The following is a 20079-nucleotide window of genomic DNA, read 5'->3' on the forward strand; positions in this document are numbered from 1 at the left end:
GAGAGCAGTGGGGGAGAAGCCACTGGAGTGTGAATGGTTGAAGATGGTGGTCTAGAAGTGAAGAAGACTGGGACAAGTGTCTTGATAAATAGGATGGGAGGGGGTAGAGGAATAGGTGGAGAGGGTAGATTTTGAAAAGGGGCAGGAGATCTCCTCTAGACATACTGCTGGGAAAGGTGGGAGAGTCAGAAAGGGAACAGGAGGACTGGACAGGAGCAGGGGAGATTTTAGGAAGATCATACCCAATATTATCAATAAAATACATGTCCAAGGCATTAAGGAAAGAGATGGGGGAAGCAGGGGAATGGCGGGGGGGACCTAAGAAGGGGGCTGGTGTAGGCAACAGGTACAGGAGTCACGGATGGAAAGGTTTTGTTGTTGGGCATGGGGCAGAATTAAAACGGGTGAGGATGAATTTCCGATGGTTGAGGTCAGCCAAATGCCGCTCCACAGCTTCAGCACAGGAGCAGAGGAAGCAGACTGTGGAGGAGCTCCATCATCATCATCATCATCATCATCAATCGTATTTATTGAGCGCTTACTACGTGCAGAGCACTGTACTGAGCGCTTGGGAAGTACAAATTGGCAACATATACGGGCCAGTGGTACGAGATCGGCAGAGGAGCGGGGGACTAAGGGAGTTGAGTTCAATGGAAAGGGCGGCATCACAGGCATTCATTTGTGCACCAAGAGAAGGTAGTTTGGACCTGGCGACCAAATGGGGTATGATAGTTTAAGAAAATTGAAGGGGGGTAGGGGGGAAGTTCAGAGGTTTCTGTGGGGGAACAAGACAAATTTGCCGGGAGAGAAGGCAGGTGACCACATTGTGGTCGGGTAGAGGAATTTCAGAGTTGGTGAGGGCAGAGTTTGTAGTGACTAGAGATGACAAGATCGAGCATGCATCCAAGTTGGTGTGAGTGGGTGGGGTGGGGCAGGAGATCATTGGATGGCGGTAGGTTCATCGAGGACACCCCTCCAGCCACTGAAGTTTCCAAGGATCAATGCAGGGTTGGAGGAAGAGATAAGGAATGGGAGAAAGGGATCAAAATGGCTCAGAAAGTTGCAGGAAGGGGCTGGGTGGTCCAAGAGGCCCCCGCGCCTTAGTACAGAGCTTGTCAAATGGCAAACCCATAAAAAATACCATCAGCATCATCATCATCGAGGGGGAGAGATCCAAGTGCAGGGATTGTGTAACCAACTCTATTTGTATTGTGCTCTCCCAAGTGCTTGGTACTGTGCTCTGCCCAAAGTAGGTGCTCAGAAAATACCACTGATTCTCAGCATGACCCTCACGCCCCCAGATTCAATTTCCCCTTCAGCAGGGTCTTCTTCAGAGGAAGAACAACTTTAGTAACAGATCTCCCCCAGTCCACCCTGTTGCTCTAACCAGTTGGGGTTGAAAAGGGGTGCTCAACTGTCCATTCCCCCCCATCACCCATGGGAAGAGGACCCGGCCACAGGTGCCCATTAGGGGGGGTGGGGGTGGCAGCGGCAGCTTCCATTGCGATGTGCCACTGCCCCAGCATGAGTGGGAATGAGTACTTGCAAAGGGGCTTTCTCCCTAACCCTGAAGCCTGCCCGATTACTAGCACCCAAAATAGCGAAAGATGGTATCAATGATAATGGTAGTATTTGCTAACAGAACCAGTAGTTGTTGGGTGCCTCTAAGGAATGGTAATCAATATAGATTATTATTAGTCGGTGACACCTGATATGACTGAAGTTTTCTTCCGATAACTGGTGTCAATCTACAAAAGTTTAAACTGAAGGCATCTTTGCCTTGGTGTCAAATTTAGAGATTTTCTGCATCCAAACGAGCTTGGGAGGATTACCAAAAAAAAAAAAAAAACCCTAGCTTCCTTCGACACACTCGTAAAAACAACATCAATGAGGCCCAGGAGGTCCATCATCATATACCCTGCAGTTCCTACCATACTGTTTGTGATCATTTGTGGATCCATATATCCCATTTGGGAATATCCTAATTGTGTCAAATGCTCTTTTAAATAGAATAAAACAACATTTCTAACTAAGGCACAACATAACAGCATGAGCATAGTCTATTCATCCATGGAGATGACATCTCAACACAGAGAGGTCTTTAAAATCTACATACTACCCAGTTTCTTCAGGTCTGGAGAAACGGGAACTTTTCTTTCCCCTTAGCAAGCCTATTAATCACAATGATGGGTCCTGAGAATCCTAATGTAATAAATGCCAGGAGGGCGAAGAACATCCTTGAGGCCTTTAAGACCTGCTGAGAACAAGCCAAGCTCTCAATTAATCAATAGTCCACACTTAGGGTTTACTCTGCGAAAGGCACAGTACTGAGGGCATACAGAGTTGAAGAGAAGAAGTGTGGACTAGTGGATAGAGCACTGGCCTGGGAATCGGAAAGCCCTGGGTTCAAATCACAGCTCCGCCACTTGTCTGCTGTGTGAACTTGGGAGAATCACTTCACTTTTCTGTGCCCTAGTTACTTCATCTGGAAAATGGGGATTAAGACCGTGAGCCCCATGTGGGACATGGACTGTGTCTGAACTGATTAACTTGTATCTACCCCAGCACTTAGTACAGTGCCTGGCACATAGTAAGCACTCGGTGGATAGAGAACGGGCACAGGTCTGAGATGGATGTGGGTTCTAACACTGGCTCTGCCACTTGTCTACTGTGTGACCCTGGGCAAGTCACAATTTCTCTGTGCCTCAGTTCTCTCCTCTGTAAAATGGGGATTAGGACTGTGAGCCCTATGTGGGACAGGGACTGTGTCCAATCTGATTTGCTTGTATCGATCCCAGGGCTCAGTACAGTGCCTGGCACTGTAGTAAACAATTACCACAATTACTGTTACTGAATACTATTACAAAATGCTTATTTTATTAGCCCACGGTCACTACCCTCGCTCTGGCAGATGATATTAAAATTACATTTTTGAAGGAATTTCAAATATATGGACTGATTCAAGACTTTTTTCCTTGTTTCACGTTATCCGTCAGGGTAGCTCAACTGTAGTCTTATCGCACTGTTTTAAACAGAGAAAAAAGACTAATTATTACTGAGCTTAAATGGTTCACTTTGCTGGCCTTCAATTATGAGCATGTATCTATTTCTATTCAGGAAATCTTAAAATGGGGCACTTTCTGTAGTAATGACACAGTAAAGTCACTGAGGTAACAATATGAACAGATAAAGGATCTGGCCCAAATGCCAAACCTGAAGCCTTAAATCCATCTTCAGTGCCTTATCCCTTCAATATTCCGGAGTAAATAACATACTGTGTGTTACACAAGTGTACCTCTTGGAGTCTACTACACAAAAACCTCAAAACTGGGCAATTCCGGGCATGGAGACATTAAATAATAATGATAGTAATGGTTAAGCACTTACTATGTGTTAAGGACTATTATAAGCACGGGTGTAGAGACAGGCTAATCAGGTTGGACACAGTCCCTGCCCCACATGGGGCTCACTGTCTCCTTCCCCACTTTACAGTTGAACAAGCTAATCAGATTGGACAAAGTCCAAAGGAACATTTGTTTTCTCAAACCAAGAATATGCCTCAAAAGCTTAATCAGAGTCATACAAAAAGTACCCAGTGGGTGCGTATATGCCACTTGCCAATACCAAGGTGAAGACATGGGCTGTTGAATGGGAGCCAGCAAGCCGGAAGCAAAGTCATTCAAGCCATCAATGGTATTTACTGAGTCCTATCTGTGTGCAGAGCACTGAACCGAGCCCCTGGAAGTCACTTCTGCTATATCTCTCTTCTGTTCTCGCAGTGGGAGCACAGATGTGTAGTAACTATAATAACTTTAATGAACCACTCCGGGGGAAGTGACCACGAAAAATAATGTAAAAATTATGAGGTTTACATGAAATAAAGTGTCATTTGGGGCTTAGAAAAACATACAAGCCCATTTTTGGAGAAAAAGAATGAGCTAGAATATCAATCTTCCTCACGGGCAGAGTTCAGTCTTCTCTCTGCTGTCTTCCTTTTCTCGTGGGCACAGTTCATTCTTCTACCTGCTGCTTTCCTTTTCTCCTGACCCCTCCCCGCCTCCTGGGTGCAGACATATGGAGGCTGCAGAAGTTTTCTCAGCTTTCTCAGTGGTCCCAAAGTGCGTGACCTTGGGCAAGTCACTTCACTTTTCTGTGCTTCAGTTCCCTCATCTGTAAAATGGGGATGGAGACTGAGTCCCATGTAGGACACGGACTGTGTCCATCCCGATTTGCTCGTACCTACCCTAGTGCTTAGTACAGTGCTTGGCAAATAGTCCTTCTAAGAGAAAACAGGGCACCATGGCAAGGCATGGCATCAGCTTGGCACATCCAGGGAACTAATTCAATTTACTGCCAGACAGAGAACGGGCCCCAAATTGGCCGTAAGTGATAACAGCATTCGGTAAGCGCCACTCAAAATCACCAAGGTGGCAATTTCTACAGATCCTTAATAAAAACAGAAAATCTGCTACTGTGGACTTAAGATTTTCTTTAAGCGTTTTGCAGTCTCTTTGAAGTCACAGCAAGGAAAAAGAAGCCAGAAACTGGACAGCACATTCTTGTCAGTTACTAAAATCCAAACCATCCTTTCCATCTTCACTTGCAAAAAAGAGTTCCCTTGTCTGGTTTTTTTCCCTATCTTAGTTACAATAAACTTCTCCACATCACTCTAAGGACCAACTCTCTCTTCAAAATAAGTTCCAAATGCTCCAGACACTATTCGTTACCTAAGACCATTTTATCAATCTTGAAGTGGTTTTACATAACTGTCACTGTGAATAGGATGGAGTATAACAGCCGGTCAGGATGCTAGTCAGACGCACTCCAACTGTCCACTCACCATGCAGCCAAATAGCAGCTGCCATTCAAAAAGTTATTCAGTAATACTCCTGAATAACACAAAAAAAAAGTCTTCAAGACACTCTGTAGCAAAAGTAGAGCAGTCTTCTGGGAACAGAGACCCAGGGATGTGAAACTGGAGTTTGCCACTGGGCCTATCAATCAATCGATAGATCCATCAAATGAAGAGCACATTACTAGATGCTTGGGAGATTAACACAAAATTAAAAGACTTGATCCCTGCCCTGAAAAAACCTTCAATTGGGGTGGGGAGGGGGAAGAAAAAGACTAAAATAAATTACAGATGAGAGGAAGAAGAACCAATCCATCAATCAAATGGCGGTAGGATAGACGAGATCAAGAGACAGAGAGTAGGGTGGCATTAGAGTAGCTGAGTTAATCAATCAGTCTTATTTATTGAGCACTGACTGTGAAGAACACTACTAGGCACCTGGGAGAGTACAATATAACAATATTAGAGTCGGTAAATATGGGTGAAGTGCCAGTTTGGGGAGCGGGGGAGGGAAAGGAGAGGGGCGCAGGCTGTTGTGGGATGGGGTGTGGCCTGGTGAATGCAGCATGGGCCTGGAAATCAGGAGGACCTGGGTTCTAATCCTGACTCCTCTACTTGTCTGCTGTATAACTGTGGGCAAGTGGCTTTGCTTCTCAGTGCCTCAGTTACCACACCTGTAAAATGAGGATCAAAACTGTGAGCCCAATGTGGGACAAGGGACTGTGTACATGCTGATTACTTTGTATCTAACCCAGCACTTAGAACAGTACCTGGCACATAGTAAGCAGTTAAAAAAAATACCATAAAAAAAATGTTCCCTTCCCACAACAATCTTACAGCCTAGAGGGGGAGACCAACATTAATATAAATAAATTACAGACATGGACATTAGTGCTGTGGGTCCAAGAAGGGGAGATGAATAGAGACAGCAAATCAGGGTGATGCAGAACGGAGTGAGAGAAGAGGAAATGAGGGCTTAATCAGGGAAGGCCCCTTGGAGGAGATGTGCCTTCAACAAGGCTTTGAAGTGGGGGCCAGTAATTGTCTGTTGGATATGAAGAGGGAGGGTGCTCCAGGACAGAGGCAGGATGTGGGCAAGAGGTCGGAGACGAGATAGAGGAGATGGAGGTTCAGTGAGGTTAGCGTTAGAGGAAGAAAGTGTGCAAGGCTGGGTTGTAGTAGGAGAGCAGCCAGATGGGGTAGGAGGGGGCAAGGTGATTGAGTGCTCTAAAACCAATGATGAGGAGTTTCTGTTTGATGAAGAGGTGGATGGGCAAGCCCTGAATGCTCGAGTCAATCAATCAAATTGATCAGATACCACTGATTGAATGAGTGGGGAAACATGGGCTGAACAGAGTGTCAGGGCAGGGTTGTAGAAGGAAATAAAGTATATATGCAGAAGTAATGGGGTAAATAAGACATCTTCACAAGTGCTAAGAGAGGCTGTACTTTGTGCTTAGGTGGCAACAAGGTGCTGAAGTGGGGAAATATAATCGAGGAAGAACAGAAATTAAACCTAGTACGGCCTCCTGGAAGAGATGAGATTTCAGAAAGGCTATCGAGTAAAAGAGGACTGAGGGTCTTCCAGCCAGGAGGGAGGGGACGGGCAAATGAGGGGGAGACCAGACCGTGGCACAGTAAGTTAGCTTCTCCTATTTACTGAGCTTTTACTGTGCGTCGAACACTGTACTAAGTGCTTGGAAGAGTACAATATAACAAGAGTCGCTAGACATAGTCCCTGCCCACAACAAGCTTCCGGTCCAGAGGGTTACAACTTACAAGCTTACAGCTTGAGAGAGGGGAATGTGTCTACCAACTCTTGTACTGTACTGTCCCAAGCACTTAGTTCAGTGCTCTGCCCACACAGTAAGCGCTCACTGATTGACTGGTGGATTGAGAGGAATGAAATGTGCAAGCTGGGGTGCAGTGGGGGAAGAGAGTGGATAAGTAGGAGAGAGAGAACTACCATTAGCCAAGGGTTTCTGCTTGATGTGCAGAGGACTGGGCAGCCTTTGGAGGAGTGAGCAGGACAACAGTTTAGGAAGTGAATCCAGACCGTAGTCCTGACTGAGTGCGGCTTCTGGAATGTGGCCCTCAGAGCTTCCCAATCTTCTGAAATTGAGACTGAACCCTCCAAGGACGTCGGGGGAACAAGAGGGACACCACGAAGCTTCAGGGCCGGCAGAACTTGGGGAAGGTTTTAGGGTTTGGTCTGGGAGGAGGCAGTGGGGAGAGAGGGGCTGCGTCTCAAGTCTTCGGGTTGTCAGGCTGTGGCTCCAATGTGTTAGGTGCAGGCAGAAGAACCAAGGAGCTTCCAAGGAGGATTGGGGAAGGGGAGGCGGGGAAGAATCCCTCTTAGAGACTTCAAGATTAACAGCTTGTGCTCCGATGGCCCAGGGAGATGGCTTTATAGATAAGTCAGGGAGTTCTGAGAAGGTGGAAGGGGCCGAGAGGAAGGCTGTGAAGCTTCAGAGCAAGCAGACGGGCTAAACAGAGCCACTAAGAATAATAACTGTAGCGTACGTTACTAAGTATTTACCGATGCAGCTAACACACAGCAGGGACCAGGCGGCATGCCTGCTAGCTCTCTAAGTACCAAAGGGCAGTCACTGCTTCAACACTAACTTAAGTTTTGCCTCAATATTGGAAAACGATCAATCTTGAGCAGAGCACTGTACTACACACTTGAGAGAGAACAATAATACAAAATTAGCTGAGAGAAGATTCCACAAGACCTCACTTTCTTCAAGAAGAAAGATATAAATGCAGTAATTCTGGAGCAACTGCCTGCTGTCCATTACTGGCAACAGCCTAGATAGAATTTCTTTTTTGATGGTATTTGTTACACGCTTTCTATGTCCCAACCTCTGTACTAAAAGCTGGAGTAGTTAAAGCAGCGTGGCTTAGTGGAAAGTGCATGGGCTTGGGAGTCAGAGGTTGTGGGTTCTAATCCCGGCTCCACTGCCTATCAGCTGTGTGACTCTGAGCAAGTCGCCTAACTTCTCTGTGCCTCAGTTACCTCATCTGTAAAATGGACAACCTGATTACCCTGTATCTACCCCAGCGTTTAGAGCAGTGATTCGCACATAGTAAGTGCTTAACAAATACCGTCATTATTATACAATCTACTCAGATTGGACACATTCTGGGCATCACCCAAAGACACTCATTCAAGAGTTCCTAAATATGGCTGATCTTTTTCTTTCGTGCACATGCCCAAGAAGATATGCAGGTGATTGTGAACTATCCTGCAAAGTCACCAGGGTGCTATGACATGGTAATAAGTTTGAAGAAAATCAATATTCATTCATTCAGTTGTATTTATTGAGCATTTTCTGTGCAGAGGACAGCATTAAACATTTGGGACAGTACAACAATAAACAGACCCATTCCCTGCCCACGACAAGTTTGCAGTCTACAGAATAATGATGGCATCTGTAAGCACCTAGTCTGTGCCAGCCACTATACTAAGTGCAGGGACAGATACAGGGTAATTGGATTGGACACAGCCCCTGTCCCACATAGGGTTCACTGTCTTAATCCCCATTTTACAGATGAGGTAACTGAGGCCCAAATGAGTGAAGTGACTTGTCCAAGGCCACACGGCAGACAAGTGGCGGAGCTGGGATTAGACCTTAGGTCCTTCTGACTCGCAGGCCTGGGCTCTATCAACTAGGCCATGCTGTTTCGATCCGCCCCGGGTAACCTTACACTTAAAATCCACGGGCCCCACAGACCTGAATGCTGTCAGGGAACCCTCTTACCAACGCAGACTGTCCGACGACACACAGGTTAAAAAAAAGAAAACAAGCAAGCTAGCAGGTCCTTCAGGGAGGCTGACCAGGAAGTGTATGGCAGCAGCTTGGCATCGAATTTCAGATCAAATTGGATGTTTATCGAGTTATTAGGCGGCTCAACCTTCTAAATGGCCATGAGGCCTGAACCCAACCCAGACGCCTCATTGAGCAGTGAGTTGCATCAGCATTAAGAGACACTAAGGATTGCCATTAGGAAGTCCTGGGACCAAGTCAGTCTACTGAAGCTCTGTTCACCTTGACCCAATTTTGCTGGGTGGCACTTGTGAGGAGACAAGATGCTGGACTCTTGTGTCTGCCAACTCTGCTGTACTGTCCTCTCCCAAGTGCTTAGTACAGAGCTCTGCACTGAGTGAGTGCTCAATGAATACCACTGATTGACTGAAGATGGAGGGCAGCAGGATACCCAAATAGCTGCTAGTTACTGAGGCAAAAGGCGGCCATCAAAAATACGTGGGAGGCAGAGAAAATAAAATCAGGACAATGTTGTCTGAATGCAACATTACAACAGACACCACTCTTCCAGGTGAACTAGTTTGTCACACCGTAATCGGGGAGGTGTAACTCTTTCTGTTCAGAAACTTCAAAAGGATAAAACCAAGCAGCCAGACTCTGGAAACATCAAACACAATCCCCATGTGTGTCCGCAAGGTAGGACTGATTTCCCTATAGTTCTTTAAGGCCTTCACAGAGTCTCTTTCTGAACTTCACAGATATCTCCTTCTAGCATGAAGGAATATGAGGTACTATAGATTATATTATATAGTATAGTATGAAGGACAAATGGATGTTCTCGGGTTTACTTCCTTTCTTCCTTTTTTGTTTTACATTCTTCCAGTGTGCCAGGTGCTGTACTAAGCGCTGAGGTAGAGACACAGTAATCAGGTTGGACACAGTCCCTGTCCCGCATGGGTCTCACAGTTTTGATCCCCATTTAACAGATGAGGGAATGGAGGCTCAGAGAAGTGAAATGTCTACTTGCCCAATGTCACCCAGCAGACAACTGTTGGAGCTGGGATTAGAGCCCAGGTCCTACTGACACCCAGGCCCATTCTCTAGCCACTAGACCATGCTTTCTCTGCATTGAAGAAAGAGCTTTCACATCTTTTACCTCAATTACAATTATAAACTTCTATGCATCTCAAGTTTAAACTCACTTGCAAATTCCAGGCTCTTCAACTCGTTTACATTTCTTCTCATTTCTTCCTACCACATGTCCACCCAAATTGCTACCACTTTGATCCAACCACTTATCCTTTCCTGCCTTGATTACTATATAGGCCTCCTTGCTGGCCTCCCTGCCTCCTGTCTCTCTCCACTGTCCAGTTCATTTTTCTTCAAAAACGTTTGGGCCATGTTTCCCCATGCCTCAAGAACCTCCATCCCTCTCTGCTTTAAACAGAATTTCTTCACCATTGGCTTTAAAGCACTCCATCACCTTGCCCCCTCCTACCCCACCTTACTACTCTCCTACTACAAGCCAGCCCGCACACTTTGCTCCTCTAACGCCAACCTACTCACTGTACCTCGATCTCATCTATACGCCAGAAACCCCTCACTCACATCCTGCCTCTGTTCAGGAACTCCCTCCCTCTTTTGGCTGACAGACTATCACCCTCCCCACCTTCAAAACCATAGTATAAACACCTCCTCCAAGAGGCCTTCCCCAAGAATGCCCTCATTTCCTCTCCTCCCACTCCCTTCTGCAATCACATTTATACTTGGATTTGCCCCCTTTATCTGCCCCTCCCTCAGCCTCACAGCACTTATGTCCAAATCCATAATTTATTTAAATTAATATCTGTCTCCCCCTCTAGTCTGTTAGCTCACCATGGGCAGGGAACGTGTCCACCAATTCTGTTCTGGTGCACTCTCCCAGGCGTACAGTACAGTGCTCTGGGCACAGTAAGCGCTCAACAAATTCGATTGAGTGATGGATTGCCTGTTGCCCATTCTTCTCTACAGAAACTCCTCACCCCCCTGCTTAAGGCACCCAATCAGCTCTTTTCCATGACCTATCCATGCTCCTCTCCCACTACAACCTGGTGCACAACCTGTCCCATGCTCTCTCTTTCCTGAAACCCCTTCATATCTGACTCTCCATCTCCAAAGCCCTTCTAAAATCAGATCCCCTCTGAGAAGACTTTCGTGACTCACCTCTTTATCCTACTCTCCCTCCCTTTTGGGTCACACCTAAGCACTTAAATTCTCTCCACCCATCCTCATCACACATATGGCTACTCTTCCAGAGTGCTAAGTACAGTCCTCAGCACACAATAAGCGCTCAAGAACTACCACTGACTGATTGACAGTGCACTCTAGTCTCCCAACCCCAGCTTTCTGTAATCCTCCCACCACCACCAGATGTGGAATTGAATGATCTCACACCCAGCCTAACCCACAAGCTAATTTCTTCCCTCTCTCCACAGAAGGCATCCTAAGTATGCCTACAAAGAATCAAAATGGCCTGGTGCAGTTGGATGCTACCACCGCTAACATTTCAATCACTCTTTCCTCGGAGAGTATTTGTCAGGCAATCCTCTCGTGCATTCTCAAATTTAGTTGGTTAGCCTTCGCAAGAGAAGCAGTGCGGCCTAGCAGAAAGAGCACGGACCTGGGAATCAGGTGACCTGGGTTCTGATCCAGGCTCTGCCACCTTTTGTTTAATGGCATTTGTTAAGCACGTACTATGTAACAGGCACTGTACTGAGCACTGGGGTGATACAAGCTAATCAGTTTGGACGCAGTCCATGTTCCACTTGGGGCTCACACTCTGAGGAGGAGGGAGTACAGGTACTGAATCTCCATTTTCCTGATGTGGTAACTGAGACACAGAGAAGTAAAGCACTTAACAAATATAATAATAATAACAATAGTAATAATAAAGTGACTTGTCCATGGTCACGCAGCAGACAAGTGGTGGAACCGGCATTAGAACCCAGCTCCTTCTGACTCCAGGCCTTTGCTCTTCCCATGAAGCTGAGCTTCCCGCTTGCCTGCTGTCATATCCGTTAACTGCTCTATGACTCTGGTCTCCACATTTGCAAAATGGGGACAAAATACCTATTCTCCCTTCCCTCCTTAGATCGTGAGCCTCAGGTGAGACCCAGACTATGTACCTGATTGTCCAATCAATGTTTACTGAGCATTTACTGTGTGCAGAGCACTGTACTAAGCACTTGGGAGAGTGAACTACAATAGAGTTGCTAGATATGATCGCTACCCTCAAGGAATTTACATTCTAGTGCATATGGTAAGGACTTAAATAGCATCAAAAACAAAATGCTGAATCTATATTCTGTTTAGGAGCTAGCACATGGCTGAGGCTGAATTTATATTTTTATTATTAGATCTGGTTCTTAAGTGAGCCAAATTCATTAAGCTGCGTCAAGGCTATAAAATATATGACTAACGCACACTCGATGAGAAATTAAAGGTAGAATAAGTACCTTAGATGGACCAGGTGGGTGCGGTTGAAAAATACCAAGCACTATGATTATCACTGTTTACATTCAATAGTTTCAGAGAGGTAGTAAGGTTATAGGCATGAAAGGAACTTTGGACCTAAAGACTGCTATGTCATATGACTTGCTTTGAGTATATTATTGTATACTAGAGGGTAAAAGAAAACAAAACATCTGCACGTGAACCGTAGTAAACGACTTGATCTATCCATCTTCTTTTTTCTTCCTGGATCACCAAGTAGAATGTTACTAAATACATTCACACTAGATAACGAGTAAAGCCAGGCCAAAAAAGTTCAGCCACTTCTTCCCCAAAGTCACAGTTCAAGTTGGGCACAAGTGAAACCCAATCTGGGAATCCTGGAAAGTTTTCCTTTTAACAAGGAAGTTAAGTTTTAAAATCCATCTATTGGCACCCCATCTGACTGGAGCATCCTCCCTTTTAAGCAAGTTGATGAGTAACTCCACGCCCGGCTCTTACTGTAACGCAGCTGGGTATTACAGCCAAAGGTTCCTCCTAACTCATATTTACAAGGGTTTTTAATGCATGAATAATAATAATTAATAATTGTGGTATTTGTTAAGTGTTTACTAGGTGCCAGGAACTGTACTAAGAACTGAGGTGAATACAAGCCAGTCGGGTTGGACATAGCTCCTGTCCCACATAGGGCTCACAGTCTCAATTCCCATTTTGCAGATGAGGAAACTGACGCCCAGAAGTCACATGACTTACCCAAGGTCACACAGCAGACGAGTGGAGGAGTCGGAATTAGAACTCAGGCCCGTGCTCTATCCACTGCGCCATGCTGCTTCCATCGCACTGAAGGGGCAGCGCAGCGTAATTCTGATATAAACCTAACCTAGATGCAGATTTTCTTGGAATTCCTCGAGCTATTTAAGTGGAGATTTTGGGGGGTAGCTTAGACAGCAAGTAGTAGCTAGTGTTCAGTACTCCTAGGTATGCCGATCTGTGACTCTGGAATTGTACAGGTATACTGGTGATGTACCTCAATACCTGCCTTTATAATAGTATCTATCACCTGTCTGGGCTATATGAAAACTTTACCCCATTCGAGATCTGAAATACCGACTTAATTCTAACTGCGTCAGTAGACCTTGGAGAAAATATAATGAGAGGCAGGAGCTTCCTTGTTGGATAACTTGATTTCTCCTGAGGGAATATGTCTGTTTATTGTTGTAATGTACTCTCCCAAGTGCTCAGTTCAGCTCTCGGCACACGGTAAGCGCTCACTGAATACGACTGAATAGATAAGATTGAATGAAGGAATGAACGCGGTGGGGTTGGGTTATTTACGTCGACACGCTGGGAAAAGTGTATAAATACCAGCAAAGTATAGGGGATGCCTGCTTAAGCATCTTCATTATCATGAATATTACAACATGTTGCGCTTCTAAAGAGCCTTCTCTGGGCAGTCAAAGCACATTATTACAGTCCTAATCTCCTTCACGCTTACAACTACCTCGTGCTGGCCCAGTTTATTAATGCCGGAAACCAATGCCCTAAGAGACCGGGTGACTTGTCCCACTTAGTAGTGCTGAGTCAAAACATAAAGCCGAGTTCTCCTACTGCCTAGTCTAGTTCACTGCGTTAGGTCACGCTGGGATTATTGAGTAGAAGGCACGAGAGGGGCCGGCCTGACTGACATCCCCTGGAGTGCCCAACATGGCCCGGTACTTGCCAGATGAAGGTCTAACTCACCCGACTACGGTCCACCTGTCCCTGGAAACACCACTTGATCCTTGGCTCTCGGCCTCAATTGTACTTGCGGAGTGCTTTCTTTGGGCAGGGCTCTGTACGCTCTTCCTCCTCAAATCCGACAGAAAATGACTCTCCCTCTCTTCAAAGCCTTATTGAAGGCACATCTCCTCGAAGAGCTAGTTGTGGGCAGGAATGAGTCTGTCTGAGGCTACATTGTACTCTCCCAAGTGCTTCGAATGGTGCTTTGCACATAGTAAGTGCTCAGTAAATATGACTGAATTGAATGAAAGAGGTCCCCTGGGTGGGGGTTTGAATCCATCGGTGAAGTACACATTTTGAATGCTTACACTGGACAAGAATGTCTGTCTCCCCCTCTAGACTGTAAGCTCCTTATGGGCAGGGGATGTGTCTCTTACATTGTAGTCTCCCAAGCGCTTATAATCCAGTGCTCTGCACACAATAAGCATCCCTGACTTAGCCCTCCTTTTCCTCTACACCCAATCACTTCTGCATCACCCTGACTTACTCCCTATCTGTAATTTCTTTTCTATTAATGCCTGTCTTGCCCCTCTAGACAGAAACTTGTTGAGGGCAGTGTTCTGCACACGCTACTGTACTGTACTCTCCCCCAAGCACTTTGGTACGGTGCTTGGCACATAGTATTGTATTGTACTTTCCCAAGCGCTTGGTCAGTCAATCGTATTGACTGAGCGCTTACTGTGCACTCTGCTAAGCACTTGGAAGAATACAATAACATGATATAAGGGACACATTCCCTGCCCACAATGAGCTTAGTCTAGAGGAGGAGACAGACCTTCTTGTCCAATGTAAGAGCTTAATACATGTAACTGGCTAATGAATTGACACCCCCTCACCCCCCAAGGGGACTTTCTTCCCTCGTGCCCCGGCCTGGCCCAGAGGACGGTTATCTCATGTTGCGGAAGCCCCCTGCCCCCTGGGCGCTTCCTGTGTGCAGAGCACTGTACTAGGCACTTGGGAGAGTACAATATAACGGACACATCCCAGCCCACAACGAGCTTACAGTCTAGAGGGGAGACAGACATTCTCGTCCCGTGCAAATGCTCAATACATATGAATGACTGATGGATTGGCCCCCTCTGGGGTCCTTTGGCCTTGATGCCTGAGCCTGGCCTGAGAGTCAGTTACCCCGCAGTATGGAAGCCCCCTGTTCCCCTCACCCCTTAGCGTGCTTCCTGTGTGCAGAGCACTGTACTAAGTGCTTGGGAGAGTACTATATAACAGACAGATTCCCTGCCCACAACGAGCTTACAGCCTGGAGGGGAAGACAGACATTCTTGTCCAACGTAAGTGCTCAATACCTAGGACTGACTGATGGCTTGACACCCACCCCCTTCCTCCAGGGGATCCCCTGCCCCTTGTCCACAGTTCAGAGGGGGAAGACAGACATTCTTGTCTGGTGCAAGCACTCAATACATACAACTGACTGATGCCTTGATCCCCCTTTCCTCCGGGGAGCCCCCTGCCCACAGTCCAGCGGGAGAAAATGGACATCCTTGCCCAGTGTAAGCACTCAATACCTATGACTGATGCCTTGACCACCTCCCTGTCCCCTGGGGGACCCCCTGCCCCCAGTCCAGAGGGGGAAGACAGGCATTCTTGCCCAGTGTAAGTGTTCAATACATGACTGATGCCTTGACCACCTCCCCAACCTCCGGGGGACCCCCTGCCCCCAGGCCAGAAGGGGAAGACAGACGTTCTTGTCCGGTGCAGGCGTTCAGTACTATGACTGCCTGATGCCTTGACCACCTCCCCATCTTCGGGGTACCCCCTGCCCCAATCCAGATGGGGAAGACAGACATTCCTGTCCAGTGTAAGCACTCAATACACGGGACTGATACCTCATCCACCTCCCCATCCTCCGGGGGACTCCTCTGCCCCTTGTCCCCCATCCAGAGAGGGAAGGCAGACATTCTTGTCCACAGCAAGCACTCAGTACCTACAATTGACCGATGCCTCGACCACCTCCCCATCCTCAGGAGGACCGCCTGTCCACTGTCCATAGGGGGAAGGCGGACATTCTTGTCTAGTGCAAGTGTTCAGTACCTGTGACTGACTGATTCCTTGACCCCCTGCCCAGAGAGGGAAGATGGACAATCTTGTCCGGTGCAAGCACTCAATACGTATGACTGATGCCTCGATCACCTCCCCATCCTCCGGTGGACCCCCTGTCCCTTGGCCTCTGTCCAGAGGGGGAAGGCGAACCTTCTTGTCCAGTGCAAGTGCTCAGTGCCTATGACTGACTGATACCTTAGCCCCCTGCCCCTAGTCCAGAAGAGGAAGACGGACATTCCTGTCCAGTGCAAGCGCTCAATACACAGGGCTGATGCCTCACACACCTCCCCGTCCTCCAGGGAACCATCTGCCCCAATCCAGAGGGGGAAGACGGACATTCCTGTCCACTGCAAGTGCTCAGTACAAAGGACTGATGCCTCGGGTACCATCCCATCCTCCGGGGGACCCCCTGTCCCCAATCCAGAGGGGTAAGAAAGACATTCCCATCCAGTGCAAGTGCTCAGTACAAAGGACTGATGCCTCGGGTACCATCCCATCCTCCGGGGGACCCCCTGTCCCCAATCCATAGGGGTAAGAAAGACATTCCTGTCCAGTGCAAGTGCTCAGTACCTATGACTGACTGATGCCTTGATCACCTCTTTATCCTCTGGGGGACCCAACTGCCCCTTGCCCTCCCTGTCCAGAGGCGGATGGTGGACATTCTTGTCCAGCGCAAGTGCTCAGTACCTATAACTGAGACCTTAACCCCCTGCCCCCAGTCCAGTGGGGGAAGATGAGCATTCCTGTCCAGTGTAAGCACTCAAAGACATATGACTGATGCCTTGACCACCTCCCCATCCTCCGGGAGACCCCCCCTGCCCCTTGTCCCCTAACCAGAGGAGGAAGGCAGTCATTCTTGTCCAGTGCAAGTGCTCAGTACCTATGACTGATACCTTAACTGCTGCCCCCAGTCCAGAGGGAGAAGATGGACTTTCCCGTCCAGTGTAAGTGCTCAGTACTTGGGACTGACGCCTCATGCACCTCCCCATCCTCCAGAAGACCCTCTGCCCCCAATCCAGGGGAGGAAGACGGACATTCCTGTCTGGTGTAAGTGCTCAAGACAAATGACTGATGCCTTCACCACCTCCCCATCCTCCAGGGGACCCCCAGCTTGGCCCCTATCCAGAGGGGGAAGGCTGTCATTCTTGTCCGGTGCAAGTGCTCAGTGCCTATGACTGATACCCTAACCCCCTGCCCCAAGTCCAGAGGAGGAAGACTGACATTCCTGTCCAGTGTAAGCGCTCAAGACAAATGGCTGATGCCTTGACCAGCTCCCCATCCTCCGGGAGACCCCCCCGGCCCTTGCCCCCTATCCAGAGGAGGAAGGTAGTCATTCTTGTCCGGTGCAAGCGCTCAGTACCTATGACTGATACCCTAACCCCCTGCCCCCAGTCCAGAGGGGGAAGACGGACATTCCCGTCCAGTGTAAGCGCTCAGTACTCAGGACTGACGCCTCATGCACCTCCCCATCCTCCAGAAGACCCTCTGCCCCCAATCCAGGGGAGGAAGACGGACATTCCTGTCTGGTGTAAGTGCTCAAGACAAATGACTGATGCCTTCACCACCTCCCCATCCTCCAGGGGACCCCCAGCTTGGCCCCTATCCAGAGGGGGAAGGCTGTCATTCTTGTCCGGTGCAAGTGCTCAGTGCCTATGACTGATACCCTAACCCCCTGCCCCAAGTCCAGAGGAGGAAGACTGACATTCCTGTCCAGTGTAAGCGCTCAAGACAAATGGCTGATGCCTTGACCAGCTCCCCATCCTCCGGGAGACCCCACCGGCCCTTGCCCCCTATCCAGAGGAGGAAGGTAGTCATTCTTGTCCGGTGCAAGCGCTCAGTACCTATGACTGATACCCTAACCCCCTGCCCCCAGTCCAGAGGGGGAAGACGGACATTCCCGTCCAGTGTAAGCGCTCAGTACTCAGGACTGACGCCTTACGCGCCCCCCCATCCTCCGGAGGACCCTCTGCCCCAATCCAGAGGGGGAAGATGGACATTCCCGTCCAGTGTAAGTGCTCAGTACTCGGGACTGACACCTCACGCACCTACCCATCCTCCGGAGGACCCTCTGCCCCAATCCAGAGAGGGAAGACGGATATCCCTGTCCGGTGCAAGCGCTCAATACGTAGGACTGACGTCTCGCACACCTCCCCATCCTCCGGAGGACCCTCTGCCCCAATCCAGAGGGGGAAGATAGAGATTCCGGTCCAGTGTAAGCGCTCAGTACTCAGGACTGACACCTCACGTGCCTCCCCATCCTCCGGAAGACCCTCTGCCCCAATCCAGGGGGGGAAGATGGCCATTCCCGTCCAGTGTAAGCGCTCAGTACTCGGAACTGATGCCTCGCGCACCTCCCCATCCTCCGGAGGACCCTCTGCCCCAATCCAGCGGGGGAAGATGGACATTCCCGTCCGGTGCAAGCGCTCAATACATAGGACTGACGTCTCGCGCACCTCCCCATCCTCCGGAGGACCCTCTGCCCCAATCCAGAGGGGGAAGACGGCCATTCCCGTCCGGTGTAAGCGCTCAATACATAGGACTGACGCCTCGCGCACCTCCCCATCCTCCGGAGGACCCTCTGCCCCAATCCAGCGGGGGAAGACGGCCATCCCCGTCCGGTGCAAGCGCTCAATACACAGGACTGACATCTCACGCACCTCCCCATCCTCCGGAGGACCCTCTGCCCCAATCCAGAGGGGGAAGACGGACATCCCCGTCCAGTGTAAGCGCTCAATACATAGGACTGACGTCTCGCGCACCTCCCCATCCTCCAGAAGACCCTCTGCTCCAATCCAGAGGGGGAAGACGGACATCCCCGTTCGGTGTAAGCGCTCAATACATAGGACCCCCCCCCCTCCCCCACGGGCCCCTCGCCCCCCATCCGGAGGGGTCGGGCGGCCCTTCCCACCCGGCGTCGGCGCTCCGCACGCCGGGGCGACGTGGCGGCCGCCCCCTCCGCCCTCACCGGGTGCGCAGGGCCTGCCAGGCGGCGTCGATGTCGGCGTACAGGTTCTTCTCGGACGGCTTGCCCGAGCTGACCCCGTAGCCCGAGTAGTCGTAGGAGAAGATGTTGCAGTTGATGCGGGAGCCCAGGCCGATGTAGAAGCTGCACATCTGGCCCAGGTCCACGGCGTTGCCGTGCGAGAAGAGCAGCGTGTAGCGGCTGGCGGGCGCGCAGCGGACGAACATGCAGCCCAGCCGGTTGTCGCGGGCCGTGCGCGAGAAGAACACCTCCACCGCGTCCAGCTCCCGCTGCGAGTACTGCCAGTCCGCCCGCTCGCTCAGGTGCAGGCTGCAGGCCGCCTCGGACGACGATGACGACGACGACGACGACGACCCCCCGCCGGCGGCCGCGGCCGGTCCTTCCTCCTGCTGCTGAGGCGCCGGCGGCGGCTGAGGGGGCGGCTGAGGGGACGGCTGAGGCGGGGATGATGATGATGGCGGCGGCGGCGGCGGGGGTCCCCCCGCGGGCGCGCGCTGCGGGTCCGGCGCCAGCACCGTGTAGGTGGGCTCGGGCGGCAGGAAGGCCAGCTTGGCGGCGATGCGGCTCGGGCAGGGCGGGCAGCAGAACAGCCAGCACAGCTCGCCCAGGGAGAAGCCGTTCATCCTGGGGCCGGGCTCGGGCATCGGGCCGCCCCAAGGCGGGCGCGCGCGGCGGCTGAGGGGACGGCGCGCGCCAGGCGGTTGAGGGGAGGGCCCGCGCGCGAGCGCGCGCCAGGAGGCTGAGGGGAGGGCGGGGGGGGGGGCGCGCGGCCGTTGAGGGGAGGCCGAGCCGCGCGCGCGCGCGCGGCGGACGAGGCGAGGGTGCGCGCGATGGCTGAGGCGGCGGGGAGGAGGAGGGCGGGGGCGCGCGCGCGGCCGCTGAGGGGAGGCCGAGCCGCGCGCGCGCGCGCGATGGCTGAGGCGGCGGAGAGGAGGGCGGGGGCGCGCGCGCGGCCGTTGAGGGGAGGCCGAGCCGCGCGCGCGCGCGTGGCGGCTGAGGCGAGGGCGCGCGCGACGGCTGCGAGCGGGGGCGCGCGGCGGCGGGGGAGGCTGAGGGGAGGGGGCGCGCGCGAGGCTGAGGGCGAGCGGCGGTTGAGGAGGGGGGCGCGCGCAAGGCTGAGGACGGGGGCGCGCGAGGCTGAGGAGGCCGAG

General features: G+C 50.4%; 1 protein-coding gene across 1 annotated transcript in view; it reads right to left on the reverse strand.

Annotated features, from left to right (window-relative positions):
* ABHD17C (abhydrolase domain containing 17C, depalmitoylase) overlaps positions 1–19600 on the reverse strand; it is a 73631-nt gene extending 54031 nt beyond the window's left edge. Inside the window, exon 1 of the mRNA XM_038767584.1 lies at positions 18911–19600. Coding sequence (XP_038623512.1) covers positions 18911–19572 — 662 coding nt within the window. The 5' untranslated portion in view covers positions 19573–19600. The remainder of the gene's footprint in view (positions 1–18910) is intronic.
* Positions 19601–20079: the final 479 nt, after the last annotated feature.

This window comes from Tachyglossus aculeatus, chromosome 26 (assembly GCF_015852505.1).
Source record: "Tachyglossus aculeatus isolate mTacAcu1 chromosome 26, mTacAcu1.pri, whole genome shotgun sequence".
Taxonomy (NCBI): domain Eukaryota; kingdom Metazoa; phylum Chordata; class Mammalia; order Monotremata; family Tachyglossidae; genus Tachyglossus; species Tachyglossus aculeatus.